This window comes from Diceros bicornis, chromosome 22 (assembly GCF_020826845.1).
Source record: "Diceros bicornis minor isolate mBicDic1 chromosome 22, mDicBic1.mat.cur, whole genome shotgun sequence".
Taxonomy (NCBI): domain Eukaryota; kingdom Metazoa; phylum Chordata; class Mammalia; order Perissodactyla; family Rhinocerotidae; genus Diceros; species Diceros bicornis.
Genome location: NC_080761.1, coordinates 14,754,485 through 14,782,172, shown reverse-complemented (window position 1 = coordinate 14,782,172; position 27,688 = coordinate 14,754,485). Strand labels below are relative to the sequence as shown.

General features: G+C 43.5%; 1 protein-coding gene across 1 annotated transcript in view; it reads left to right on the top strand.

Moving 5' to 3' along the window:
• Positions 1-21,148: 21,148 nt before the first annotated feature.
• Positions 21,149-27,688, top strand: part of TLE4 (TLE family member 4, transcriptional corepressor) — a 140,215-nt gene continuing 133,675 nt past the window's right edge. The window contains 4 exon segments of the mRNA XM_058565594.1: positions 21,149-22,010; positions 22,840-22,937; positions 24,031-24,094; positions 25,268-25,312. Of these exon segments, the coding sequence (XP_058421577.1) occupies positions 21,966-22,010; positions 22,840-22,937; positions 24,031-24,094; positions 25,268-25,312 (252 nt within the window). The 5' untranslated portion in view covers positions 21,149-21,965.

Genomic DNA, 27,688 nt, shown 5'->3' with positions numbered 1-27,688 from the left:
GAACGTAATGGCAAGAGGAAGGTGAGAAACTGATACCCAATAATATTGTTTGAGCCCCTGGATCAAACCATGCCTGAAGATATGAGTACTGGACTTTCAGTGATATTAGCTAATTTATCCTTCTTTTTGCATAAATGGGTTTGAATTGGGTTTTCTGTTACATGCAGTAAGAGTTATAAATCTTATATCTCCCAACTACATTTAGTCTCACCTTCTAGTTCTTCTAGAAAAATCTCACTATTGATCTCCCTTTTGATCTAGCACTCTCCTGCTAAAGAACATTTAACAACGAATCTTCACTGCTGAGTCTGACAGGTATGATCTGGCCTCTGCCTTAACCTGGCTGGCTCAGGCATGTGGCTTTGCAGCATGAGGCCAGTTGGGAGGGACAACAAATAGGAATTGATGGGAAGTGGTCAGGAGACCACAGCCTGCTTGAGAGAGGACAGTTTGTGGTGTCTGGGAACAGTGCCCTGTGGTCATTTCTAAAATCAGGAGTAAAATAAATATGGACGATTGGAGACATAAAACAAATATTTCAGAGACATCCTTCTGGGAAATCTGGGTCATCAAAAGGAGGAGCAGTGACACTGTTTCCCTCAGTCCCTTGGTTCTGCCTGGTTGTAGGCAGGCAACAAGCCATGTGGCTGGGCTACTAGAGCTCACTCGGGAGAGCAACCATGCTAAGCCTCACCTGACGGGAGAATGCAGGCCACTACCAAATGCGCTAGCCCTGCTGATATTCACTCAAGAAGTCAGATGGTCCTGAGCTTGCCACATGAGCCCTGTAGTAGATTCAGCTGGAGAAAACAGAGGCAGGGAAACAAGGTAGCTGCCAGCAGGTGCAGCCTGCTTCTCAGCACCAGGCAGGGTTGGATGCATTGGCTTAGAGACCAACCTAGACCTGGGCTTAAGTCCCAGATCCAGCACCAGCTAGTGGTATGACCCAAAGCAAGTGTTTCAATTGTCTATGCCTCAGTCTTCTCATCCACAAAATAGTTGTTTCCTCAGTAGGTAATTGTGAGAACTGAGAAATGTGTGTAAAAAACTTAGCACAGGGGCCGGCCTGGTGGTGTAGTGGTTAAGTTCACGTGCTCAGCTTCAGCGGCCCGGGGTGTGCAGGTTCAGATCCTGGGTGCGGACCTACTCACTGCTTATCAAGCCATGCTGTGGCAGGCGTCCCACACGTAAAGTAGTGGAAGATGGGCACAGATGGTAGGCCAGGGCCAATCTTCCTTAGCAAAAAGAGGAGGATAGGCAACAGATGTTAGCTCAGGGCTAATCTTCCTCACCAAAAAAAAAACACTGAGCACATAGTAAATACTCCATAAATGCTCTCTCTCACATCACCCCTACAGTGCAGATAAGCCAGACGCACGATTTCCTGTAGGTAGCTGGTGCTCCCCTCTTTACACACTCCATTTTCCGCCCTTATGTTCCCCTTGCTGAACTTCTACCCATCCATTAAGATTTAATTCAAAAGTCATCACTTTCATGAAGGCTTCCTTCCAACTAGATGGATCTTTCCTTCAGCTGTAGCTCTTTGTAACAGATAGAAACCGCATCTAGGGCAGTTGTTCTTAATCCTGGCTGCATATTAAAACCACTTGGAAATCTATTAAAAATATTGATGCCTGGGCCCCCATCCCAGAAATTCTGATTTAATTGGTCTGGGGTGAGGCTCAAGCATCAATATGTTTAAAAAGCTCCCTAGGTGATTCTAATGTGCAGCCAAGATTTAGAACTACTGATGGTTGAATGAGTATGTTCTTAAATAATGTTTATCAATGAATTCAAGCTGATATTAATGGCTTAAAGTTTTAATAGACTAACCTTTAGAATACCTGTATTTTTATTAAAAGCAATGCAATACTATGCCCCAAGAATACAAAAGTAAATAAAATTTTTTTAAATGTCTAGCCTAAAGGAAGGAACCCTAATTTAACTAGGGAGATAAGTAAGCCTTACCCATAACTAGACCAAGCACTAAGCAAGATATGGGGTATCTGAATAACCTAGGTTGGGTCAGGTGCCCATCTCTGTCTAACCACTATGGTAGAGGAAGCAGAGTCAATAGGGAGACATCAGCTTCCTTTTAAGTAAGGCCTGTGGTCAGGATAAGCATTTCTTAGAAGACAGAGGGTGAGTGCTCTTGTAAAAGAACACAAGAGTGCTGGGCAGATCTTGGAGATAAATCTCCACCACTGTCCATCTCTTGGCCACTTAGCTCTCTCATACACCTTCTTCTTCTTGTTTAAATAATTTCCCCAAAGCCTCTGTGGTGGATTGATGTGCAAAAATAGCTCCAATTCCCCACTTTGCCCTCTATCCACACCCTTTGCAATGTGACTTTGCAGCAACTTCCATCAAGAGGTGGAATCTACCTCTATTTTCCCACTCTTTGACCTGGGATGGCCTATGACTTGCTGTGGCCAACAGAACAGGATAGAAGTACCAGTGGGCTAGTTCCGAGCCTAGGCTGAAAGGCCCCGTGTACTTCTGCTCTTTCTATTAGAGCCCTGCCACCAACATTAGAACCAACCCAGGCTAATCTGATGGAGGGTGAAAGACTCTCGAGGCAGAGCCAGATCATTCTAGGTGAGGCCATTTTAGATGAGGCAGTCCCCAGCCAACCCACCAGCTGGGTCCAGACACACGGGTAAGCTCAGCCAAGATCAGTCGAGCCTAGCCAAGACTGAAGAACGGCCCAACCAAGCCACAAACTCATGAACGAAACAAATGCTTGTCGTTTTAAGCCACTGGGTTTTGTGGTTGCACGTTAACAGAATTTTTGTGGAAATAGATAACCAATATAGCCACCATTACAAATGAAATAATCCTACATATAAACAGAGATATATTCAGCCCGCCCCAATGCAAATAGCAGAATGTCCAGTAGCACAGAGTGATGTCTGTTCCTGTCCATTAGGTGCAAATGTGACTTTTCTGATATTAATATTTAATAATGGCAGAAAATTAGGGTAATGCCAATTAAAACTTCCCACTTAGAAATGGGGGCTAGAAAGCCACATGCAAGGGCAAATGCTGCCTAGCAGTGATCCTCGCTATTGATCCTTGCCCAGAGTGTTCCAATTTCCTTTGGGAGTTGCCCTCAAGCATTGTGTGTGTGGCCTTGGCAGGAGGCTGATTCCAGCATCCTCCATCCACAAGAAGAGGATCCTGCTGGTCAGGGGTAATAAGATAAATGATGACTTTACTAGGTTTCATTGGCATCTATGCATTGAATCATTTCCCTGGCAGTATATTGAGTTCTTTAATTGGCCAATCTGGTAGCTCTGGTTCTGCCAGCTGAGTGATTTTCCTTCTCCAGTTTCTTCACTAGAAACCCTGGGAGAAGGGAGAGAGGCTCGGGAAGTTTGAACACCTCAACTGTCCAGCTCACCTACAATTGGTGCAGACCTAGAGGCCTAGCGATTTCCCTGGGGCTTAAGCAATCGCTGGCTCCTGTGTCCAGATTTGAGATTTCTCTGGTAACATCATAAGTGCTTAGTCACCAGCGCCAGAAATGTGGTCCAGCCTGTTATTTGAACTAAACATCACCGTCAATTTTTTCTCCTAGCCTCTATCTGCCTAGGTCTTCATTTAAAGCATTCGATCTCTGCCTCTGTCTTGTGGTTGGGAGGGTGGGCAGAAAAGGAAGGCAAAACTACTCTCTCCCTTTACCCCAGCTAATGCTTGGGAGGGGCCTGGGAGATCAGATTTCCTAATTCCCCTGGGGTTTCCTCGGTATCCCACTTCAGCCTGGACTGAGAAATAGACTTTTGCAATTTGCCAGTGCGTGAATGCCACATCTTCAGCAGGATAGGACCACCGCTGAAGGACAGAAAAGGATTCGTTTAACAAGGACATTTCTCTCTCCTGCCATTTCTCTTGTTTCAACACGGGCAAAGCACATCTTTCTCTTGCAGCACCATACTGAGTGCCCTAAGAGAGGCAGCCCCCACACTCTACTTTCATGACATGTTCTACCACATCCTCCAAAACTTTAGTCGTGATGGACATGGGGGTGGAATTCCAAGAGACCACGGGCTACAGTTTATTTTAACCAATAGCTTCAAATTTGCATAACAGCTCCAGAATTAATCTACATGCTTGGAAGAATTTTCCAGAGAAAGAAGGGTGCTCCTCCCAGAACATCAACATTCTAGGCCAACAAAATAAATCTCTGACTACTATAACTCCATATTGAACACTGCTCCTTTAGTGTTGCCAGCTCTGATTTATTGGTAAGGTTTGCTTTCAGTGGTGTATTGAGAGGGATTCTGAGGTGATGTCTGGACTCCATGAGAAAGAATGCCATGATTAATTAGTTATGCCTGCCAAGGTCAAGAGATAGGAGAGTAACAAGACATACATCCTGTTTTGCCATCCTTGTTCTATGCCAGTTAAGCATAAGATCACGTCTGATATGTGGCCTGGTCTTTATAAGACAAGAGTTTGAGAATTTGATAAGCATTTGAGATAAAATTCAAGAAGAGTCTAACATGAAAAATAATCACCTTAACTTCCTAATAAAATACCTTCATTTTTTGGAAGACACATTCTTTTGTATATATAAATCAACATCGTCGACAGAAGACTTTGTTTACACTCCGAATACACTAAAGTAATCCCCATTTGAAACTGTCATATACTTAAGGTTACACATCTCTTTCTTTTAAAACAAAAAGATAGATAATAACTGAACACTTTATATTATATAAAAGTAATTTCATCTTTTTGAGGCTCAGATATATTTCTTTCCCAGAAACCATCGCCCTGAAATCTCCTGCTTACTCCTCTCTCATCACCCCCAGCTGCCGTGGAGGTTGGGCAATCATGTATCCTACCTGCAGCTGGGTCCATTGTTGCCACAAACAGATACAGGGTTCTGTTAGTAAGGAAGAGGTGGGTGAATGGATATCGGGTAGGTGTCTAATGATGTCTGCCAGAAAAAAAAAATCTAATACTAAAGAGACAATAATCCTGGCCCTCTGAGAGTTAGAAACCATGGGAATATTGACCACTAAGGAAACAAGAAACTCTCCTAATGAACATGAGCCCTGTCCCCATGGTCTACTCACTCTGCCCCAGGCCAAGCAAGATGTCCCTACCAAGGACACGGTAAGTCTGAAGATGGGCCCCTACTTTCAGATACAAACATGTAACCACTGGCTGGAAAAGAATACATTTCTCCAGAGGAGCCAGAATTCCTATAGCTGACCAAGGTCTTACAAGCCTAGAGGTTTCTACCTGGAAGCAGAGATGGCCCTAAACTGCCCAGAACAGAAGGCTTGGAGTCTATGACGTGCTTTCCGTGATGCAGCTATTCTGATCAAGTGTTCCACGAGCGGTCAACAGTCTTGGTGAATCCTTCCTGACGGCCTTACAAGGCCTGCCGCAGACTCCTGACCCCGCCCTGGCCTGTCCCTTCAGGATAGATCGTCCCAGGAGATCCCACTAACCCAGCAATGACCCCTTGCCACTCTGACCTCTCCCTGAGCTTTCCGCCTCTGACCGCAAGAACTAAACAGTCCCATTCTATGCCCTGGGGAGGCCCCAAACACTGAGCCCAGGGAGCAGCTAATTGGTTTTTTACAAGCCTAAGATAATTCAGACATTTAAATATTGATGTTCATTTCTGGGCAGCTATAAACACAAAAGGGGGGAAAGAGCATGTTTAACTGCTTCCTCTCATTTGGTCTCACCACGATAATGGTCTTTAGTCAATAAGCCCAGCTTTCTCAAGAGGGAACTCATTTGCATTCAAAGGGATGTTCAGTGTGCTCTGTCTCATTGTGACAGAATGGTCCATCCACTGGGCGGCTACTCTGTTCACCCAACATCCGCACCTTTTGGGGCGGCAGGAGAAATCCTGGGTTCTGGGCTAGGAAGAATAAAGCAGACTATATTCGACGCCCGAGGAGCATTTTCCAGTAGCTGATGAGATCCTGCTGAGGATGAGGGGATCCTGATATTCAACTCCAGATGGAGAGTGGGAGGCCGTGGTGCCCTTGCCTTCCTCTCCTTGAAGCACAGGTATGAGGGGGACACAGGTGGGAACTTCAGATGCCAGGGGTAGATCACTGAGCAGACACGTCCAAGAAGGAACTGGGGCATCATTCCTACCCCACTCCCAATCCCGCTTACCTCCTCTGCTGAAGTCTTTTTGTGCTTGTCCTGTCAGGCCCTCAAAACCACTCATCCCTATGTCCCTGACATCTGCTCACTTTTTCTTGTACTCTTTTGTATTATTTCTTGAAAATGCCCATCAACAAGCAGACAATAATTTGTCCTACTGCTGATACTTCCATTTTCATGTGTATTTGACTGTTATTATTAAAGGTTTATAATCCACCCATAGGATCTGCCTCTTAATCAGGATCAAGGAATGCTATTAAGATGTAGAAATCACGTTAATAACAATAGTATCCTTTGGTTCAATTAAAACAGCATTACTGTTACAATACAGGTCACAGAATCACAATTTGCTAATTTATGCGTAATTGAAAGTCAGTCTATCTCTCATAGACTCTTATGTCAATGAGTACCTTATGTTATATTTATGTAGGTTCTCATATTATCATGCTGGAAGATTCTAGACTTCTTGAGGGTAGTGTTTTCATTATTTTGGGGTCCTGGAGTCACATATTCACTTACAGAACAAATCAGATGTTGATAGAAAGCACAGTTTCTTTCATTTTTCTATTAATTGATCCCCTCTATAAATGCCTAACTGGGCAGGAGGGAAAAAGAGAAACTAAATCAACAACCCAGAAAATTTCATCCTCTTCGTTAATTTTTACACTTTCTCTGCCTAACCACTCAGTCTATTTTGGAAGAAACACCCCATCTTTCAGATTTCTGCTTTCTCTCCCTGTTTTCCCCGAGATGACCTCTGGCTATGTGGGAAGAGGTGGGGCTTCTGTGGCTTTGTGGTAGTAGTGGGGTGACAGAGTCCTCAGATCAGCAGACTCTATCCTGGATCCTCGTGAGGTCTGCTGCCCAAGGACTGGCCTGGGCTGCCTGGGAACTAATGACCACAGAGGGTTAGTGGCTCTCCTGCCAGCAGGTTCTGCTGGGAACAGATCCTGGAGCCCGGGCTAATGTAACTTATGGTCAGTTTTCTCTTTCAGCTGGTTCTGGAGCTGGTCACTTCCTTGGCGACTTAGGCCTGAATTTGCCCTTGCTGGTGCTGAGGACTCCCAATGGATCCTGGCACAGCCAGTCTGCCTGATAGTCCTCAACTGCTGCCCCGAATGCAGTGACTGCCTTCCTTCTAGAAAGTTCCTGTCAGGCTATTCCTTAACTTTCCAGGCTCTCCTTGGTTCTTCTGACTCTCATTCATGCCACAGAGAAGCAGACAGTGGTTCAGAGGCCTGCACTCTGCCTCACTTTGGGTTATCTGTGAGTTTACTTTGCTATGGCCATTCCTGGTTGCTGAGGGTGGGCTACAAGGCTCTGTCCCCACAGAGCCCCAAGAAGTGGAAAAGAGGGCAGAAGCCCCTCTCTTCACCTTTTTCTTCAACTTAGCACATTTCATTGAACCTAAGATGCCATTGATTTTAAGATATTCCATTGTTCTATATACCGCTCAAAAAGAAAATAATAGTGCCTAGGAAGCTATGACACATCCTGATGCATCCTGATTTCAGAGATGGAAAAGTGTGAAAATACATGTATATTAAATCAGTGAATGATTTATGTGTGTAACATATGTTCCTGTCCAAAGAACATTGGCCCCAAGAAGAAAGATGGAGACACGGGCCTGACCACTACTAACCATCCTCTCTTACTTCCTTCTCTCCACAGTGCCTCAGGCCAAGAGGAACAGCATGGGGACTCTTGTTTCTTGTCATTGCGTCCTCCTGCTACTCCAGGGCAGCAGGCTTCACCTCCTAGCTTCCCCTTGTCACGGAAGAAACTCATCTATTCAGCTAGGCATAGCTCTTGAAATGATGATACAATGAATTTGGAAAGTCCTTTCTGTTTCAAAAAGTCTGGCCTTCAAGACTACATTGGCTTGTGACAAAATCCTCTTTTGGATATCGGAAATTGAATATTAGCTCTTTTTTTTTTCTTTTTGAATCATTTCTATAAAAATCCTAAACTTCTAGGAAGCCTGATTTTTGGATACCTCTGGCACAATGTGGAGTTGAGTTTAAGAAAATAAAAAACAAACAAAAAAAACAAAGCACATTCAAAAATTACCAAAAAATTATGCTATTTCAGTTTTATCTCCCCACAAGGCCTAGCATGGAGCAATGGGAAAAATTGACATGCAGTAAATTGTAGCAGAAAAACAAAGAATGAAAATATTTCTACTTGTTCCCACAGCCCCTTTTTATGAGTACCTCTGAAGGCAGAATTTGTATCATTGACTTTCTTGGCAAGTTCCCACGAAAAAACTAAATTAGATCTTGTTTTCAAGGGACCCACGGTGGATGTTGACTTAGTAGTTGACCTCTTTGCCATTTCCAATTGATAATATCTCTCCCACCAAAAATAACCCTGGAGCCCTATATGCTTTTGTACTTCTTTGTGTTGCAATCTTCAGATGAGGAGTGAATATTTGATTCCTTTTGCTATTCTAGTATTAGTATCTCATAGACAGAATAGAGGTTACACATGAAAATTGTTATTATTATCTTGTATAAATGTGACTTTTTTTAGTACTATTTTGGAGGAGGCCAAAAGAGAAATTCCAGAGGCAGGACTCTGTAATGTAGGGGGTTTGTGCTGCTAATGAAGCTTTTTCTTTCTGGTGCTCTTGAAAAAGAAACTTCATCGAGGTGCCTGGTGAGGTAACAGGAGTAGTTTCTCCGGCCAGGACTTTTGGCTGGCTGCCAGAGGAGCAACTGCGTCTCAGGGGCTTCTCCTGGCTAGCCTGTCCCAAGACACTGACGACGAAATCCAAACCTAAAGGAATTGGCAGGTCAACAGAAGATAGTACTAGAAGTATACAAAAGAGGTCATAATCCGAGTGCCTTGACTGACAGAGAGAGAGCAGAAAGAAGTGAAAAACTTATAGAATCACACAGACTCTTTCCTTCATATTTTTCTTCCCCAAAGCCTCATCAATTATTTCTTATATTTTCAGTTGCAGTGTTTTAATCACATAACTGTCATTTAAAATATAATATAAGGGAAACTATCATATTGCTTTAAATAGGCATTTTGAAGTGTGATCTTTACCATATTCAGGGCAAAATTGTGTGCGAGTGTGTGCGTTTGTGTAGCAGTAAATCTCTAGTAAAGTTCACTTAATGTGTAAGTCATCGAGAGCAGAAGTGAGTGAATGTCACTGAAATTTACATTGCAGACATTTCTTTTGGCTACTGATGGTGAGCTAAGTTATTAACAGTTTTGCAAACTGATCCTTAGGATTCTAAAATGAATGAAACATTTTAGTTTAAAAGATTTTCGCATATATTGGAGGGATTACTGAAGATGCAACATTTTTTTTCCTTTGGTAACCAACTGTTAATGGCTTTCTCTAGCTACGAGTATGATCCGATATTTCCTCATCAGGTTTTTCTTCTGTTTGCAATTTCTCCTGTGCCTTACGCTGAGCAGCGTTTCCCACCAGCAGATTAATAGGATGCAACACACAAAAAGGACCAGTGAATCTGTTTGTTACAGTCTACTTACTAAAGCTATGGCTACAATGCTCCAGTGCTGAAGTCAGTGAAAAGGCATCATCCAAACACAATCCAAGGAAAATGCAAGCTGATACAGCACAAAGATGCTTTGTTTAAGAATGGCAGAAATTTCCAGCAACTATCTGGAAAAAAAAAAAATGCAGGATGGGAGGGAATGTAATCAAATAACAAAACAAACCCAAACTAAAAGAGAATCTTTATAAACCAGCACAAGGACACTTTGTTGTTAAGTGCACACAATGAATTTTAAAGATCTTTGTTCAGAAGGGAAATAAAGTATTATGAAGGACTGACACATTTGATGGATGGATGGTTTCTGAAAAACCACATTATCAATTACTTTTTCCTTGTTTGGCTCCAGTCCAGTAATTTTTATTTGAACAAGCCACATGCTAGCATGGTTTTGATTGCAGGAAGTGACTGGTTGTTGTTAAAGGCTACTATTTCACTGATGGGCTTATCTCTTCCTCCCCCCTCCCCTTTCTGATGGGACTCAGATATGAAAGGCACAGCTTCAGTTGTTATAAACAGAGTCAGGGATTGTTTGATGGACCCACCCGTGTTTTGCTTTCAGCCTTCCGTGGTACAATCCGGACAATGTATTCAGCAGCGCTTCAGAAAACAAACACTTGAATTCGGCTTATTTCTGTCCTCGACTTTGATATGCAATTTTGCTTTTTCTGACAGTCATAGCTCTCATAAATCTAAGTTTGTTAGCAAAAAACAATTCTGAATATGATATATATTTTTTTACATTAGACGTCTATCTCAAGTGAACCTTGCTGAGAAAAAAGGATTTTTGTGAAATAGTCAACCTAAAATGTGTCGAGGATCTTCTCACACAACACAGCGCCTTGCTCTTGCTTATTTTTCATCTAATCAAAACAAGTACATTAGAACACTGTTTATTGGTCTAAATATAAGAAATATAGCTAATTAAACTATAGTATTAAGTATTATCAGTTTTCCTCTGTAATTAAAGAGAGATTTGGGGGCAGTCATCAGTGGGCAGGAAATTATCTATGAAATCAACTGTTGATAACTGTGGGGGTGTGTGTATGTATGTTTGTGTGTCAGTATCCGACACTCATGATAACTTCCTTTATGATTAGATTTTTTGCATGTTACCATGCCTGAAACTTAAAATATTTTTAAATTCCCAGGGTAGCATGACAATAGGCTCTGGATAGTTACTCAAGTATGGTTCCTAGTCCTATATTTTAAACACTAATTTTAGTGATTATTCCTCTCCTGAGAATTAAAAAATAAAAATAAAATGATGGGCTTAAAGAATGGGTCATTGATTATTCATCAGAACATAAAAACAATTTGAATGAATTAGGATTTAATCTTGTTCAGTGAAGGTAATATAAATTTAGCAACTCAATATAAATTTTAACTCACTGGTTCATATCAAAATTTTTCTAAAAAGGATCCCAGAGCATAGAGAGATATATAAAATGTATTATTAACCACAACTTAGTCCCTGAAAACAAAATGAAGAAAACAAAAGATATTTTATATCAAAATTAAGTATCTAAATATCTTATTCCTTTCTGACCTAGAAAAGGGTGGTGTGGAAACAAGAAAAAAAAAAACACTTTCTAGAGAAACATTTCTGGGTTTGAATCTTATGCTGCAATTTGCAGGTTGGGTGAATTTATTATATACAGGTTAGAAAACCTATCCACGAGTCCATGGACTCCCCTTTCAAATGAAGATGAGATGGAGAGTAAGGTGTTGTATTAGATCACTTATATGACAGTGTCTGGCACACTCAGTAAATGTTAGCTTCCAATGGGGTTGATTACATGTAATCACTGTGGAATAAATACAGGTACTTCCTAGGATATAACAGAAGGCTGTGAGGCATGGTCATAATAGAAATCAGAGGCTTTCAAGCTCCTGGTCTTGACACTCAAAAACAAAATTACGCATCCCTTTTTATCACTATTTAAATTTCCAGTTGAATTGACTAGTTAGTACTTTATTTACCAATTCTTCCTCCCTAAGCTATGACTTTGTATATATTTGGTTTTAATAATTAGTAAAGTTCTAGTTGTGCATGCAGTAGCTTTACAGATAATAAAATTTTAATTAAACTTACTTTGATGCAACTTTGATTATAAATTTTCCTAAGCATTGCATAAATAATTCAAAAATGTATGTGACTAACATAATTCCTTCAACAAAAAGTGAATTTTCAAAAGCTAAGTGTTAGATCTGGTCGTTTGTGTTAGGCTATTGTAAACACTGCTCTAGAACTGGTAGAAAATGTACAGTTAGCATACTTTTTGCCAGTACAGTTATTACTATCTAGCATTTTTATAGTTTACAGTAGATTTCTGAATCTGAGTAATTTTTACAACATGATTCACATGTTTACTGTTTTTGGAGCACGTTGTTAGAGAACATTAATTTCTGTGTAGCAATCTAAACGTTATAAAAATGTTTCTAAATGCAATTTGCAATAAATATTTGACAATTCTTCATTTTACATTTTCAATGTCTTATTAAAATATCCTTATACATGACAATTACCATCATAATAAATCATTTTCCATATGATTAATTATATATCTTAAAATTTTCAAAGAATATAAGATCCTCCAAGGACTGAAAAACAAACTGTTTCCTTTCAAGAGAGCATAAGTACCAAATGTCTTAAGCCTGTAAAGAAAAAATAGTCTATGCCGCTGTTTAAATCCTTGATGAACATCATTCCTGGAGATTATAAGATTATTTCCAGCATGGCTTCCCTTTTAAAAATCTAATTTCTTTTTAAATTCTCGCTGGATAAATCATAAAAAGTGCCCGGGTTTGGATTACAAATCAAGAATGCAGAAGGAGTGAGTTATTTCTGCATTTCTCTCTTTCATATATAGAGGTCGCAAAAATTAGTCAGATTCAGAAATCAACCCTAAGCTATAAAAATGCTACACAGTAGTAACCGTACTGGGGAAAGGTATGCCAATCATGCTGCGGGTACCTTTGCTAAGAAATGAGGGGAGATGAGGGAAGGGGAGTTGGACTGAACAACAGCTGGGTGATGTCTACGATTGAGCAGTTCAAGGGGATGGAGATAAGCAAGAGACAGGCATGACTAATATTCTACTTTCATTTGTTTGCCCTTCTGAGTTGTTCTCTCTTTCCATCACCTAAACCTTCACTAAAAGTGTTCATCACACACCGCTTGTGTCACAGATACTTCAGAAGAGTAAAGAATGTCCTAAAGGGTAGCCTGGTGTGGAAAAGGGACAGATGAGCAGGAGGCATCAAGTGAAGCTCAAGCTTTCATTAGAAGCAAGAGATCACAGCCAACAATGACTCAGAAACAGCAACCCTCCAGAATCCCCAGAGCTCTTGAGAAGGATGTGGGGTCTCTGCCTGTACATGGGTCGTTGGTGAATCATTCCTGTTGAAAACTATAAGAGCAAAGAATCCAGCAGACTGGAAGATGAGGACATTTAATTAGCTGACATATTGGTTATACTGATAACACCTCTCTATATATTTTCTAACTGTACATATTTTAGGATAGTAATTCTTCTTCTTCTTCTTCTTCTTATATATGGCTATAAATGTAGATTGTCGAGTTCTTGTAAACCTATATTTATATACACACATAGTCAAGCCAGTCACTTTTCTCTGAGTTACAGTTTTCACATTTGTAAGATGGTTACAATACCTGCTCTCCTTACCTAACATGGTTTCGTAAGGAAGAAGAGGCATGTGGAAACACTTTGTAAAGCAAAAAGCATTATAATTAGCATAAGACATTAAAAGGCATCTCTAGTGGGGTGGAGAGAAGTGGAATCTGAAAGCTCAAGTGTGATTCCCAACTTGTTTGCTTACTAGTTGTATAATCTTCAAGAGGCCACTGGTTTCTCCAAACGTCAGTTTCCTAGTCTGTAAAATGGGGATTTTAATACCCATCTTTCCCATCTCTGGGTGCCTTTACATATTATCAGATGTAATATGTGACAGCACTATGTAAACACTTGTGATCCAAATAGAAATATGGTATCAAATGGTCTCTCTTGTGGACATGCTTAATAAAAACCCATGATAAAAGCATTTGAATCTTGTCTATATAAAGCCAAGCAGTGGAGGTAATGTGTGTGTGTGGTGTGGTGTCTCCATGAATGAAATTTCCCAGAACATCACAGTCTTTTCTAAAAGTGGTAGTGCACTGGACTAGCTATTACACTGTGAATGATGGCTCATTCACACTATTTTACAAGGATTTCTATTAAAGGAAGTCATGTGATTTACCAGAATTGTTCCAGGCTACATAATATTGAGGACAAGTCCTGAATTGAATTATAGCAGTGGGAGCCCACATACTAGCATTAAGATTATAGTCCCTTACAGTTTTGACCACTTTATAAGACAACTAATCAATTTTTAACAAAATGTGTCTGCTTCCATTTCCTCCTAATCATATTCATTCTAGAAGTTCATTTCTTTGGAAGTATTAAAAATGGGTAAAGAAAAAGTGATCAAGCTGGCAGATGATCCTGAATCAAAATCCATTCTATATGACCAAAGCAACTCCCAAATTATGAAATAAAACCTTTTTAGAGCTGCAAATGTTTGCATTTAGTGAGGAAAGGTTTAGAGATCACACCTTCTTTATAGACGAGACACCATGTGGATGACTTCAGAAAGGTTCAAGGGACTAATCAAAGTTAACCAGATCGTGCAGATGGTGAGATGAGCCCCAGTTCCAGTGAAAATAATACCGGACTTTCATGAATTATTTTGTCACACTAAGCAGTATGGTATGTAGTTATACTTTCCTACACCTACCCCATTCCCATGCCACTCATTTCAGAAAGTAAATACACAGCTTTTCTCCTGTAATATCTACCCTGCAGGCTGTTGTGACAGTCAGCGAGAGTGGGAGCCTGTGTGAAGCCACGGCGAGAGCAGCAGAATAGGTGTGAACCCTGCTGTGGGGGAAAGGAAAAGGACTAGAGCCTAAGCACTGTTGTTCATCTCTCTTGAACTGTGCTTTTCAAGCCTTCAGAGACTCAGAGGTGGGGGGCTGGAGGGAGGAAGGGAGCTGGGTTTCTTTCCCTGCAGCCGTGGAAATCCTCAGGTTCAACTTTTGCCCAGTGGCACCTGCAACACAGTCATCTCCCTGATTCACCCTCCACCCCCATTTTAGCAATAAAACATCTGCTTGAACAGGAGTAAACCATGCAGGTGAGTCAGGTAGTGCTTAAATTACATACTTTAATTGAATACCCACTTGTAGAAAATGGGTTTTATATAGGTATGGAATAATGAGGTAGGAGACGGAAGTTCTGATCTCTGCTTCAGTACTTACAAGCTGTATACCCTCGGGCAAGTAACTTCTTTCTGAGCCTCAGTTGATTAATCTTTCAAGTGGGGATAATAAACCTTGTTTGCTTAAAGGCAGGGGAATGGAACAGAAAAATCTCTTAAAGGTCCCTTTCAGATTCAAGGGAAGGAAAGATTACTCGAGTTTTTCTCAAGTAAGAGCGTCATTTTTTAATAGTGTATTTCTTAAATACGATTTGTTTTATCAGCTTGGAGTATAAATAAATTCACAGCTCCTTTCAAATATTCAGTTAATTGTTCAGACTAGCCAGAAGCCTAGGATCTCTCTCAGACAGAACTATCGCTTACCTAGGTGTGACTATTGAAGACAGGGGTCCTATACAGATCTTTATCGTCCTCACACACCCATTTATCCCAAAGCACCCCATTAATGCCAGGGGGAGTAAGCCAAAAGGGGATTCTTATCTTCAACAGAGAGTTCTTTCAGAATGAGAAAGACCCATACTCCCTGCCTATGTGGCTACTGATGCTGAATCCAGGTCACCAGCCCATTCTCCAGTTGACTTTATGGTGAGTTCTAGATAAGCCTCCACACCCCACTGTCTGTGGCCCAACCCCTGGGAGGGAAGAGAAAGGCCTCAGTGTTCATTCTTGCCAGAAGATTTAATTAGGGACCATGTCAAGGAATTCAAACAATGTAGCATTTCAATAAGGAGAGTTCTTTTCTCCCAGAAACCTCCTTAGTCCCTATGCAAATGTGCCCACCCTGCTCCCAAGCCGAGCACTGTCCCCCCCAAAAAAGCACCAGGTACCCACCTGCCTTTTATCCACCAAGTTAAGAAGGGACATCCCAACACAAAGATAGCTTGGCAATATCCACCACTAAACGTAGAGGCAGCTGGCAAAGATAAGGTTCTGCCTCACCAGACAAGTTCAGAAATTTGGCACTCTTTGACATTGATGTCCTAAATTTTTTTGTTCTCTGAGGAAGATTCATCCTTAGCTAACATCTGTGCCAATCTCCCTGTATTTTGTATGTGGGTCACTGCCACAGCATGGCTGCTGATGAGTGATGTAGGTCCATACCTGGGAACGGAACCGAGGCTGCTGAAGTGGAGTGTGCCAAACTTAACCACTAGGCCGTGGGGTTGGCCCCCTAAATTTTTTAAAATAAGGAGTATACTGTACAGTTATGTCCATCTTATCATAAATGGGAGGGTGGTGACAAGTCAGTTACTGAGCAAGTCAGTTGCTGATCCTGAAATGGATCTGCATGTCCTTGATTCTCGTTGATCATTGCTGTTCTAGTTCTAAATTCAATGCAGAGCTTGACATTTCTGAATTGCATAGGTGGCCTCTGTTCAAATTAAAATGGACCCATCACTCATTAGCAGGGGTGAGGCAGTGGCAGTGCCAAGGGGATGTGTGTGGGGGAAGGGTGTGCACCTCCATAATCTTGATCAGCTGCCCCAAATAAAAGTAACAGATATTCTTTAATATGGAAAAGAATGTTTTCCTAATCTTAGGCCCAGTGTGAATAACAGCACTTAGGACCACTTTCCTATTTGTAATGATCCTGTCACTCCCTGCTCAACAATCTTTCCTCCCCCCACAACGGCTTTCAATTACACTTAGAATAGAAAATGAATGCCTTTGTCAGGTGTAAAAAGTTCCATGTGATCTGGATCCATAAATGTGGCCGTGACCTGATCTTACCCTATTTCTACCCTGGCACACACCAGTCTTTTAAAAATCCTCACATTCACCAACACTTCCCCAGATAGGGCTTTTGCATTCACCTGCAATTTGCTTCTCACTGATCTCTGCCACAGCTGGCTCTTTCTTGGCATTCAGGCTCTGCTTAACTGTTACCTCCTCTAAGAAGCCTTCCATGACCTCCCATCTGAACTAGTTCTTCTAGTCACTCCTATGCCCCCTACCTTCTAATCACTCCTATCCCACCACCCTGCTTTATTTCTCTTCATAGCACCAATCACCATCTTCATATTATGCTGCTACTTGTTCAACTGCTTTTCTACTTCCCTCAATCAGAATGTAAGCCCCAACCAGGAAGAGATTTTGCTTATGTAATCTACTGTCCAATTAGAAGAAAAAGCACACAGTAATTTGAAAAGGAAAGTTCAATATAAAGAATTATTAACTATGACAGGAAATGAGAGTAAAGCGGGATTGGTGAGTCAGAGGTAAAGAGAACTTTAAAGAATATAAAAATAGCAGATATAAGGAATAGCTACTACTCCTAGGGCTGAGATACAGGCCTCAAAAAAGAGTCTCGCCAAGACCCACACACACCCTATGGCTGATATCCAGCCCTTGCTTGAGAGGGCACAGCTGGAGTGCATGGACTCTGCTGGGAATCTGCCTTCTGGAACTTGCCAGAAATCCACACTCTGGAAGTTACTGGAAATCCATTCTCTGGGGTGCCTGAGACAGCTGTTCAGGAGATGTCTCATCAGAGGCACTCAGCTCCAGAAACACTGAAGGGGGGTCCTGGAGGCAGCTGCTGGCTGCTAGGTGCTACTGATTGTCACCTGTGCTGTAGGCACCTGCCTAGCTTGCACACCAGAACCAGGAAGCAGAACTCTTTCCTCTTGTAATGTCTCTCCAGTGCCCTCTATCCACAATACTTTGGTACCAGCTGGCAAAGGAAACTATTTAAAGGGCCCAGATACATTTTCGCAGAGCAGGCAAAGAGGATGATTTTGGAGCTGAGAGACAATAAATCAAAAAGAGCCGCATTTACTGCTAAATCCCTTATCCTGGCACATATCAGGCACTCAATAAATATTTGATGGAGGAATAAATGATTTACAACATATAAGCTAACTGAAAACAATGTGCTTGCTTTGTATATATCACTTTCAGATTGGAACCCTCAGGCCTAGCTTCCAACATGAAGGATGCTGCTGAGCCCCTCCCATATGAAAATTCTGGAGCTCCCCACCCGTGTGGTAGGCATAAGACAAGCCTTCAAGTGACTTCACAGCTTGGCTCCACAGTTTGCGAGAAGTGCGATGAGTGAAGCACAAGCAGAGAGCAGAGGAGACAAAAGCAGCCGTGAGCCCCACTCACTTTCTATGTTTGGGCCCAGGCTGGGCCACTGGATGCTTCACTTGGCATCTTTCTGAGACACCACTGTGAATTAGGTAGATCTACCACATGGACAAAATGTGAAACATATCCAAGCGCTGTATTTTGAAATGGTACTTTAAAAAATAAAGAAGCATCCTGATTTCTCTAGTCTCTCTTCTGTTGACACAAACTCTTGAGAGAGTTTAGGAGACAGGTCTCTGCTACAAGCTATTTGATATTTCCTAACAAAGCAAAGTTTCCCCTTTGTCCACTGACCCTTTCAACAGCTCTTCAGGTTCTATTATTAGGATTCTCGTTCCTTATCCCGGAAAATAACTGCACAGACTCTCAATAAATATGGCTCAAATGATGCGGAAGCTTTCTATATTGACACAACATGGCGTTCACTCATTAATGCCATCAACAAATGTTTCCTGAGCACCAACTATGCGCCAGACATCATTCTAAGCGTTTGGAGTGCAGCCGTGAACACAACTGAGCCCCTGTTCTTATGGAACTTGCTAACATTCTGGCTAGAACAGATAACATGGAACTTCCTACAGAGGCACTGTGGGTGATTTAACAAACTATTGAAAAGCTCCCGTGGGAGTAAATAACCAATCCTAGAATAGAACATGGTTGTTGCTGGTGTTCTTAGAAAATTCACTGTCCTAGTGTAGAAACTGTATCACTGAAGTCTTCCAATTTTTAGTTCCTGGGAATGTTTCAAAACAGTGCTGTCCAATGGAAATATGTGATCCCCATAAAGTAATTTAAACTTTTCTAGTATCTGGGTTAAAAAAGTAAAAAGAAATAGGCAAAATTAATTTTAGTAATATATTTTGTTTAACCAATTGTATTAAAAATATTGGAATCTCAACATGTAATCATTATAAATTATGGGACTATTTCACTTTTCTTTTTTTGTACTAACTCTTCAAAATGCAGTGTATGTGATACTTACAGCACATCTCATTTTGGACCGGCCGCATTTCAGGTGCCCATCAGCCATGTGTGGCTGTGTATTGGATAGAGGAGGTTCAGAAAACTGCCCACCGAGTCCTCCATCTTACTTTGGGGATGGAGGAGAATATTTTTGCTGAATTGAAACATTCTGTGAACTCTAGTTCTAGGATTTTAGTAAAGAATTAGAGGAAGGTGAAGACCACCGTAGCCTTCCTTTGCGCCAGCTCTCCACAGTGCCCAGTACAGAGAGAGGCCGTGCATAGAACGTGCTGGTTGGACATTAAGTCGTTTGATTCGTCCACCCAGGCAACGGATATTATTAAGAATGGTTTTCCCCTAATGCTGAACCATCTCGGCCAACTCCTCTCAAGTTAGAGTAGGCTAAGGACACTCAGAAATGAACGTCCCAAACCCAGACCTTTAAATTTGCTAACTCTCCACTAGACTTTTTCAGAATTCCTCCCCGCCCCAAAAGGTTAGAGGATCATTAGGAAAGGCTGCAAGCGCACGGCCTCCCCTTAAACCAGGGAGCTACACCCAACTGGATGAGGACTCACGGTGGAGGCGCTGCCCGCCCCAGGGCGCCCCTTCTTGCCGCCGAGCCGAGCCGTCCCCATCTCCTCAGCCACTTTATAGGGATGCCCCTCCCCCACCATCCCAGCCCTTGTCACCGCGGTGGCCGGCCCCTCGCTCTTTTGGGGACCTCGTGGCCCCCTGACTGTTTCAACTGCGACAATCTTGACTTGCTCCTCCAAAGAGCGGGAAAAAGAGGGGCAGTCTTCTTCCTACTGATCTGAGGGAGGGAGCGTCTCGGGGCGCGCAGGGGCGTTTTCTCCCCACTGCCGGGGCTGGCACTCAGTTGACACCGCTGTAGTGCAGGCCGAATGACAGTCTGCCGTGTGCGGATGGCCCCCTCGGCAAATTTTTTTTGGGAGTCAGGCGACCCCTGCCTCCGGGGCCTTCAGCCCCACCCCGAGACTCCACGGTTATGCCCCCGCGACCTCCGGGGGGAGCGTCTTGGGGAGCTTCCTGGCAGAGTCGCTTGGAGGAGGCGGCCCTGCTTCGGGGTTAAACGACAATCACAGCCCCCTCGGGGATCGGAGAGGCGTCCTCCCCACCCGCGTCCCCGGCCCCCCAGCCCGGTCAGCGTCTCGCAGCTCCGTCTCGGCTCTAAACAAGAACAGGGGCCAGAGTCTGCGTTCACACGGAAAATTATGCCGGCTCCAGCGGCGCGTAAAATTGATGTGAACCGAACGAAGTGGGACCGGCGTGATCCTCCCTCTCTTGTCTCAACAGGGGTTTCGGCGCGTTACACAAGGCCGAGCTTGTCTCTTTAAGGAGACATTGGACCCTAATTAGCCCGCATTCCTGGCGCGGCCGCGGAGCAAGGGGCCGAGGGTGTTTGGGTTGAAGGGAGCTGGGGGAGTGGGCGGGAGGACGAGACTCGGAAGGGGATCTCCGGACCAACCTCCATTCTCACCGCCCCCACCACCCTCTTTATTTAGCCGCCACCACCACCACCACCACCCAGTTCTGAAGATGCAGCCAGGGCAGCAGCAACAGCAGCAGCCGCCGCCGCTTCTCCCAGGCCCACGTTACTTTGATTGACAGCTGAACAAATGTTTCCCCAGTTCGAACGCTCGCGCTAAGGAACTTCAGCCAAGGCGAAGCTCCGCCTTGGGCGGGCCGTCTCCGCTCCGCCTTCGCTAACCGCATCCCATTCCGTTCATTGGTCCGAGCCACAGACGACGCCCGGCCCCCACGTGGGATCCTGCCCGGCCGGCTCCTCCCCGCTGGCTCGCCATTTGTCAGCAGTGAAATGATGGGCAGTAACACAGAACGGCGATTAATGTTCAGCCATCTCTGATTGGTTGCTGGAGACGCCTACCGCGCCGGGGGTGGGCGGGGCGCTTGGAGAGCGCCCCAGAGCGGTCGCGTGGCCGGCCGGTGGTTGTAGTCAATCTGGCAGAATCCTCAGCTGCGGTCGCCGGGGGCGGACTACATCTCCCGGGATGCTCCGCGGTCCCTCCACGGACGGCTGTGAATATGTATCAGAATGTTAATGATTAGCTGCTGCTAAATTTGGTCAAAGAAGTCACCTACACAGAGCGTGTTGTTAGAGCTGTTCTGAGCGGGTGTTTGGGCTGTTGGCTGCTTTCTTCCCCCCTCACACACTTGTATATTATTTTGAGGTGGTGTTCGCAGAGTTTGAAAGGAGAGAGAATTAAAAAAAAAAAGCCGCAAGCGTTTCACTCTCTTTTATTTTTCTAATCCCCTTCAATTTGGGGTTAAAAAAAAAAAGACAAGAAAACAGGAAGGAAGAAAATAAGGAAATGAGATGTGGTAAAAGAAGCTAAAAGGTGCCTTTTAAAAGATCGTTGCTGTGAAGTGAAAAAAATCTCCAGAGAAACCAAAAAGCACCGCCGAGACCTCTTCCGAACCAAAGGAGTTTGTGTTTGCTTTTAGGAAAGAAGAGAGAGATCATTCATTCGGAGGAATACCAACCAATTAAAAGACAAATAAAAAAAAAGTTTGGAGTGGGACGCCGAGCGAGCGGGCGGCGCTGCCGGCGGGCGCTGGGCGCGGAGCTCGCTCTTTCCCGGCTGGGGAGCGGCGCGGCCGCGGCGCCGGGCTCGGCGGGCGCACCTCGGCGGAGCGAACGGCGGAGCGTTGCCGCGGGAGACGCGCGCCGGACAATGCTCGCGGCGGGCCAGTGACGCCCGCGGGGAATGCGGAGCGGCCCGGCCGCCGGCACCCAGCAGCCGCCGCCGCGCGTTCCTGCCGCCCGCGTCACGCGAGACCCGGTGGGGGCCGGGACCGCGCGAGCCGCCCCTCGGACCCAGCCGGCCGCCGCTGCCGCCGCCTCCTCCTCGGGGCCATTAAAGCCAATGAGCCGCGCGCCTCTGCCCAGCGCAGCCAACTAAATCGGTTTGGATGATTCGCGACCTGAGCAAGATGTACCCGCAGACCAGACACCCGGTGAGTGCGGGCGGCGGGGCGCGGGCTCGCCGGGCGCCGAGGGGTCCCCGCGTCGCCCCCCGCGCGCCGAGTTGTGGCTTTGGCCGGAGGGGCGTGGAGGGCGGCCCGGAGCTCGCGCCCCGCTCCGGGAGCCGCCCGCCCCCCGCCCCGAGGCGGGGGCACTCTCGGAGAGGGGGTACGCAGAGGCAATTGAGTTGTAGCCATTTTCTTATTGTTGTCTTTGAAGCCCCTGGAAGCTGCGCGGAGCCGTTGGCCGTCCCCACGCCGCGACTCCTCGAGGGGGGGGCGGCGAGCGATGGAGGAGGCGCGACTCCGCGCCCGGGCAGGGAGGGCGCCCTCGGCGGCGGCGCGGCGGGGCCGGCTGCGGCTCCAGAGTGCGGGGCGCCGGCCCTGCCCCGCGGGCCGCGGGGACGAGCCAGCCAGCCAGCCAGCCAGCCAGCCGGGGAGGGTGGCGGCCCCGTCCCGCCTCCCCCGACCTGACCGCGGCCCGACGCCATGGCGCGAGTCCCCCCGACGGGCCAGTTTCGATTCCGGGTGGGGAGGCAGTGGGCGCGGTGCGCCGGCCCCCGGGCGCCCGCCGTCGGCGAGGCAGGGGAGCGGGGGCTCGAACCCGCGGGGGCCGGGGCGGGCCGGGGGTCGCGAGGGCCCGGGGCCACCCTGAAACCAGCCCCTGCCGGGCTGTGCGGCGAGGGGGCCGGGAGGAGAGTTTTCCTCGCTCTTCGCCGGCCTGCGCGACGACCCCCCCGCCAGCGCTGCGTGTTCTGTTTTCTCCGTCTCCCTGCTTCGCCTGTGATGTGGGCTAATTAAATATTTCATTGTTGTTCTTTAGGCACCGCATCAGCCTGCTCAACCCTTTAAATTTACAATTTCCGAGTCCTGTGATCGGATTAAGGAAGAGTTTCAGTTTTTACAGGCTCAGTACCACAGGTAACGATATTGACTTTAGCTGATCCTCCTGTTTGCTTAGCTCTTGTCTTCCCTCCACAGACACACACAAACACCCCCCCCCCCTTTTTTTTGGCCGCCACAAAGGTATTATTATCATTTTCCTTGTGGGCAGAAAGAGCAAGTCAAGGCCTCTTTTCCTTAGGCAGGTGTAAAGAAATTAAGCATTGCTCCCATCTCCCATAAATTAAAAAAAAAAAGGAGGCAGAACAATTGAAACTGGGGAGACTTGGAAAATGCTGAGGCCAAACTTTCGATGTTGATTTATTGGGGCCAGGAGAATGGAAGGTTGGGAAGATTCTGGGGCCTTTTGACTTCCTTGGTTCTTTATTACTCGGGCTTGATTCCTTCTCACTTCTTTCTGCTATTCCACTGAAATACCCAGAGCCGAGAGTCCTGGGAAGTCGCAAGTGACCTATTTCATTACTCTTATGCTGAAAAAATGTTTTGGTCTTTGAGACTATTGTTAGAGTGCCTTTGAAATATTTTTCTTTCACTGAGTTTTTAATGACGTGTAATTCTTATTTCATAAATGCAAGAACCAAAACAAGTCACAGAACTTGATCCACACTTTGCCCCTGGGTGGTGGTATTCAACTTGTCTCTGTTTTGGAGGGAAAAAAATAAGACATCATTCATAAGACATGTTTGATTCATCTTTTCATTAATCTCTTCTTGGAACATTAAAGGAAAAAAACTCCCTTATGATATTTTGGGGGATTTATTTGTGCTTGGATGTGTAGACATTGGTGTTTATTTCCTTGTTCTTGTTTTATTAAATGAATTTAGTGAGTATTCACTTCTGGATGAGGTTCCGGAGTTAAATTGGCTACAGGGTTTTTTTCTTAAAACAATCAAACAAAAACCCCACATTTGATCCTTGTTGAAAGGGCAAGTCGGGGCTGGTTCCAATCACCCTTTTCTCTCCTGCCTCTCCTTCAGTAATGAGAGTGGTATTTAAGATAGTTGATTTGGTCTCCTGTAGGTGATGATTTAGAGGAGGGAATGTATATTTACATTTGAAGGATGTAAGTGGAGATCTGCGTTGTACTTAGATTTCTTTATGTCTTGGACAGCCTGAAGCTGGAATGTGAGAAACTCGCCAGTGAGAAGACAGAGATGCAGCGGCATTATGTCATGGTAAGAAAACTGTGTTACAGATTCAAAGTGCCTGTTAGGTTGGGATACCAAAAGCAGGAATACGATCAGATGGCTGGAGGCTGTGGAACGGACCGTAGTCACAGTGCCAGTGCAGTTGGGGTTGTGGGAATGTCACCATTAGCACCCTGTAATTCCAGGATGTTACAACTTGCCTCTGACGGCCAGCTTTGATTTGAATTTTCAAAAAGTTCAACTGCATGGGGTATAATTTTCTGTGCTTTGTTTTTACAGGTTGGGAAAAGAAAACAACCTCATTTATGTTTTGTTTAGTCACAAGCAAAATGTTTGTGTTAGTGGTTTTCTTTGTTTTCTTGCTCTTGCTGCAAACAATTTTAACAAATTTTTCTGTAAACCGTGAAAATTTTAATGTGTTTTATTTCTTTTAAAGAATGATGGATAAGAAAAGACACCAGACACGTTTTCAAATTTTGCCTGTTTTTATGTTACTACTGCGTGTGTGTTTGTGTTTTCAATTTCTATAGTGTTACATTGGTTTGAGGAGTGTTGTAGTCTTCTGTATAACTGATTTGTTCTGCCAGAATTTCTATAATGCTAGTTATACTACATGTTCAAAAAATCGGATCTGCTTTTTCAGAAGTATTACCAAGCATGTTTTTATGCTTGTTCATAAAGGCTCCAGAGTAACTCGTTCATTTCCTATCGAGTCTTTTCCTTTGAATGTATGAACGTAAGCAGTACACTAAAAATGAGAAACTGAACTCAGAAGTAGCATCACCTTTTGGAATAGTTCTTTCAAAGCATCAGCATTTGTATCAGACACGTTTTTCCCATTAACTTGCTCGATGTGCCTGGGGATTTAGAGTCCATATGGTACCAAATTTTCATCAGACCTTTTTGATTCATCTGCTTGTGATGTCTAAAGACAACTGGAGATGTTAAGAATGCTATGTTGGAACTCAATTTTCTTAGTTTTGTGAGTTATTCTCTTAGAGTCTGTGTCTGAAGGTGGCTTCTAGTTCTTTAGGCTAAAGATATCGGTAGATCATTCCTACTGATTTAGCAGCATAGGTATCATGGATATTTTGATTTAAGCGAGGCTTTTATGTTTGTTTTAAACATTTGGGGGCGTTTTGAACAAACTAGGGAGATTGATGAAAGCCACGAAATTAACTGCTTTTCCTTCTTTGACAGTATTATGAGATGTCCTATGGTTTGAATATAGAAATGCACAAGCAGGTAAGTTATTATTTCTTTATAACCATTTTAAATGACGGTAATACTATGCACTTTAGAAAGAAAATTGTATGTTTTGCAATTTTATTCTGCACATATTTGTGTCTACCTGTGTTTTAAAGGACTGTATACTGGAGAGAATGCTGTTTTTTCTGGTGTGGATCTGCATCTTTTTTGCATATTATCCTAATTTGATTCATTTAAAAATGTGATTTAAAATGTCTGAATGCATATTAAACTTTGTACACTTTCAAAAGGATGCTAAATTTTAAAATATGTCGTTTTTCTTTTGAAAGAGTTAATTTATGTATTTCAGGCATTGCAAACTTGTCTTGTGAAAGAGCTTTTCTTGGAAAATATTAAAAAGTAAAACTAAATTGTGTGGAGCCTTCGTTGGCTCAGTGTGAAAAAATGGATACAGGGTGAGCTGGGAGGATCAAAATGAAATCTGTGTAGCTACAAAAGCAATTGATGTAAAATCCTTGTACCCGTCCCCCGAGGCTACTTAGTTAGGTCTTAGCAGGAACTGTAACTGTTACTTCCAAAATTTGTACAGAGTAAATGAGCCTGATAGGAGGATGTGATAAGGTTCAACACTGGGTCTTGAAATCTAGTAATTAGTTCAGCCAAAAAAAAAAGAAAAAAAAGATAATGATTAGTCAGAAAGCGTTGAGAGGTGTGACTCAAACAACACTTTTTTGCAGGGGACTGAAGAAAATGGTTTGGTTTAAGTTTCCTAGATAGAAAAATAGCATATAAAATATTGTTTGGCAATAATAATTCCTGTAGGAGGCATTTATTTTTAGTGATCTCTTAGTGAAAGTCCGTCAGGTCTGTCTCATCAGCCATTCCAGAGTAGGTTTGTATGTGTTTACCTGCTGGGAAAAGATGTGGGAGAACTTAATACTTTTCATCTCTTATTTATGCTCATGATGAATGTCATTACCTTCTAAGTTTAAAAAATATGAAATGATCACGTTATTAGGTTTTTACTACTTAATGGATTCCTTTTTGGATATAGTTAATTAGCACATACTCAGAGCATAGATGGTAGATCTTTAAAAGATGACTGACAGTAAAAGCAATCGGATAGACAGTATTTGAAAACAAAAAGTTGGAAAAAAATGAATCATTCCTTATGCTGAGGACTTTTCATTTCAGATACTTTTTTTTTTTTTTTTTTACTTCATATGCTATTTGGTTATGTCAATATTAACATTATCGTATAGTTTGCTCTGTGTTAAAATTAAATTCTTATTTTGGCATCTTTGCCATTTCTGTTTAGATTAGTAATGTAAATATCTTCTGCTTAAACAAAATCCATCAAACTTATGGATGGACTCCCCTTAGCTCTATCTTACAGGAATAAATTACACGAGAGATATTGTTTGTTAATTATCCTCATTACATGTCGTTTTAGGTCTGGATCTTGTACATGTCTTTTTTTTTTGTCCTCACCCCACCACTGAAGATTAATTAGTGTCTTTTTAAAGATTGGACCAGATGATTAATGTCCCTTTATTTCTCCTCCTGTATCTTGTTTACCCTAACCACTCAGTTTCCAGATCTCTTGATACCATTCATAGTTCTGGGAGGCACAGAGCTTGTATTTGGCTGTATGTATTTCTTTCGGGGGGATGGGGGCTATGTGAGATCCCTTAATTTTACACATTTTATACCTCTGTAATTCTGTCATCTTGTCCAGCTGGCTTCGCATGCCATCCATTTAAAATTGAGAATGGAGTACATTTTCCCTTTTTTTCTCTTGCTTTTAAATTCAATCATATCAAGAATCCTGAGGGCAGTTTATCACATTATGAAATACAGACAGCCCTGCAAACCACCTACTTATTATATTTTCTTTCTTTCCCCCCTTAAGCACAGAGGCATATCTGTCTTTATTTGTTTTCCTAGGCAGACAGCCTTGGTTCCTCTTGGCCTCTCTTCCAGATACACTCGCTGGATACCCTCGTAATGGAAAGCAGCAATAATGCAGGGAAGTTGCCCTGTGGCGTAATTGGGCCTAGTTCTCAAGATCGGGTTAGGCTTATTCACTTATTAGATTTGTGTCTCGAAGGGTTCAAGAGTAGGAGTCCCCGGAGTCCTTGGAAGTACCCTAGTAATTGGTGGCCCTGATATTTGAAACCTTTGTGTATTTTTTGGTTAAAGCTCCTGTTCTTCTTGGCTGCTGCCAGCCACAGACTATTTATTTTTAGAGATATTTTTCATTGGAACACAAGATGATGGCTGTGATGGAGTCATGACTCTGTGACTTAGCAAATTGATAAAAGGATAAAAGCACAGAGCAGTGACAAAACCCGAGAGGGGGGACGGTATTATGGCTCCTCCCCTTTCTGTATGTTGCTCATCATCAGTCAC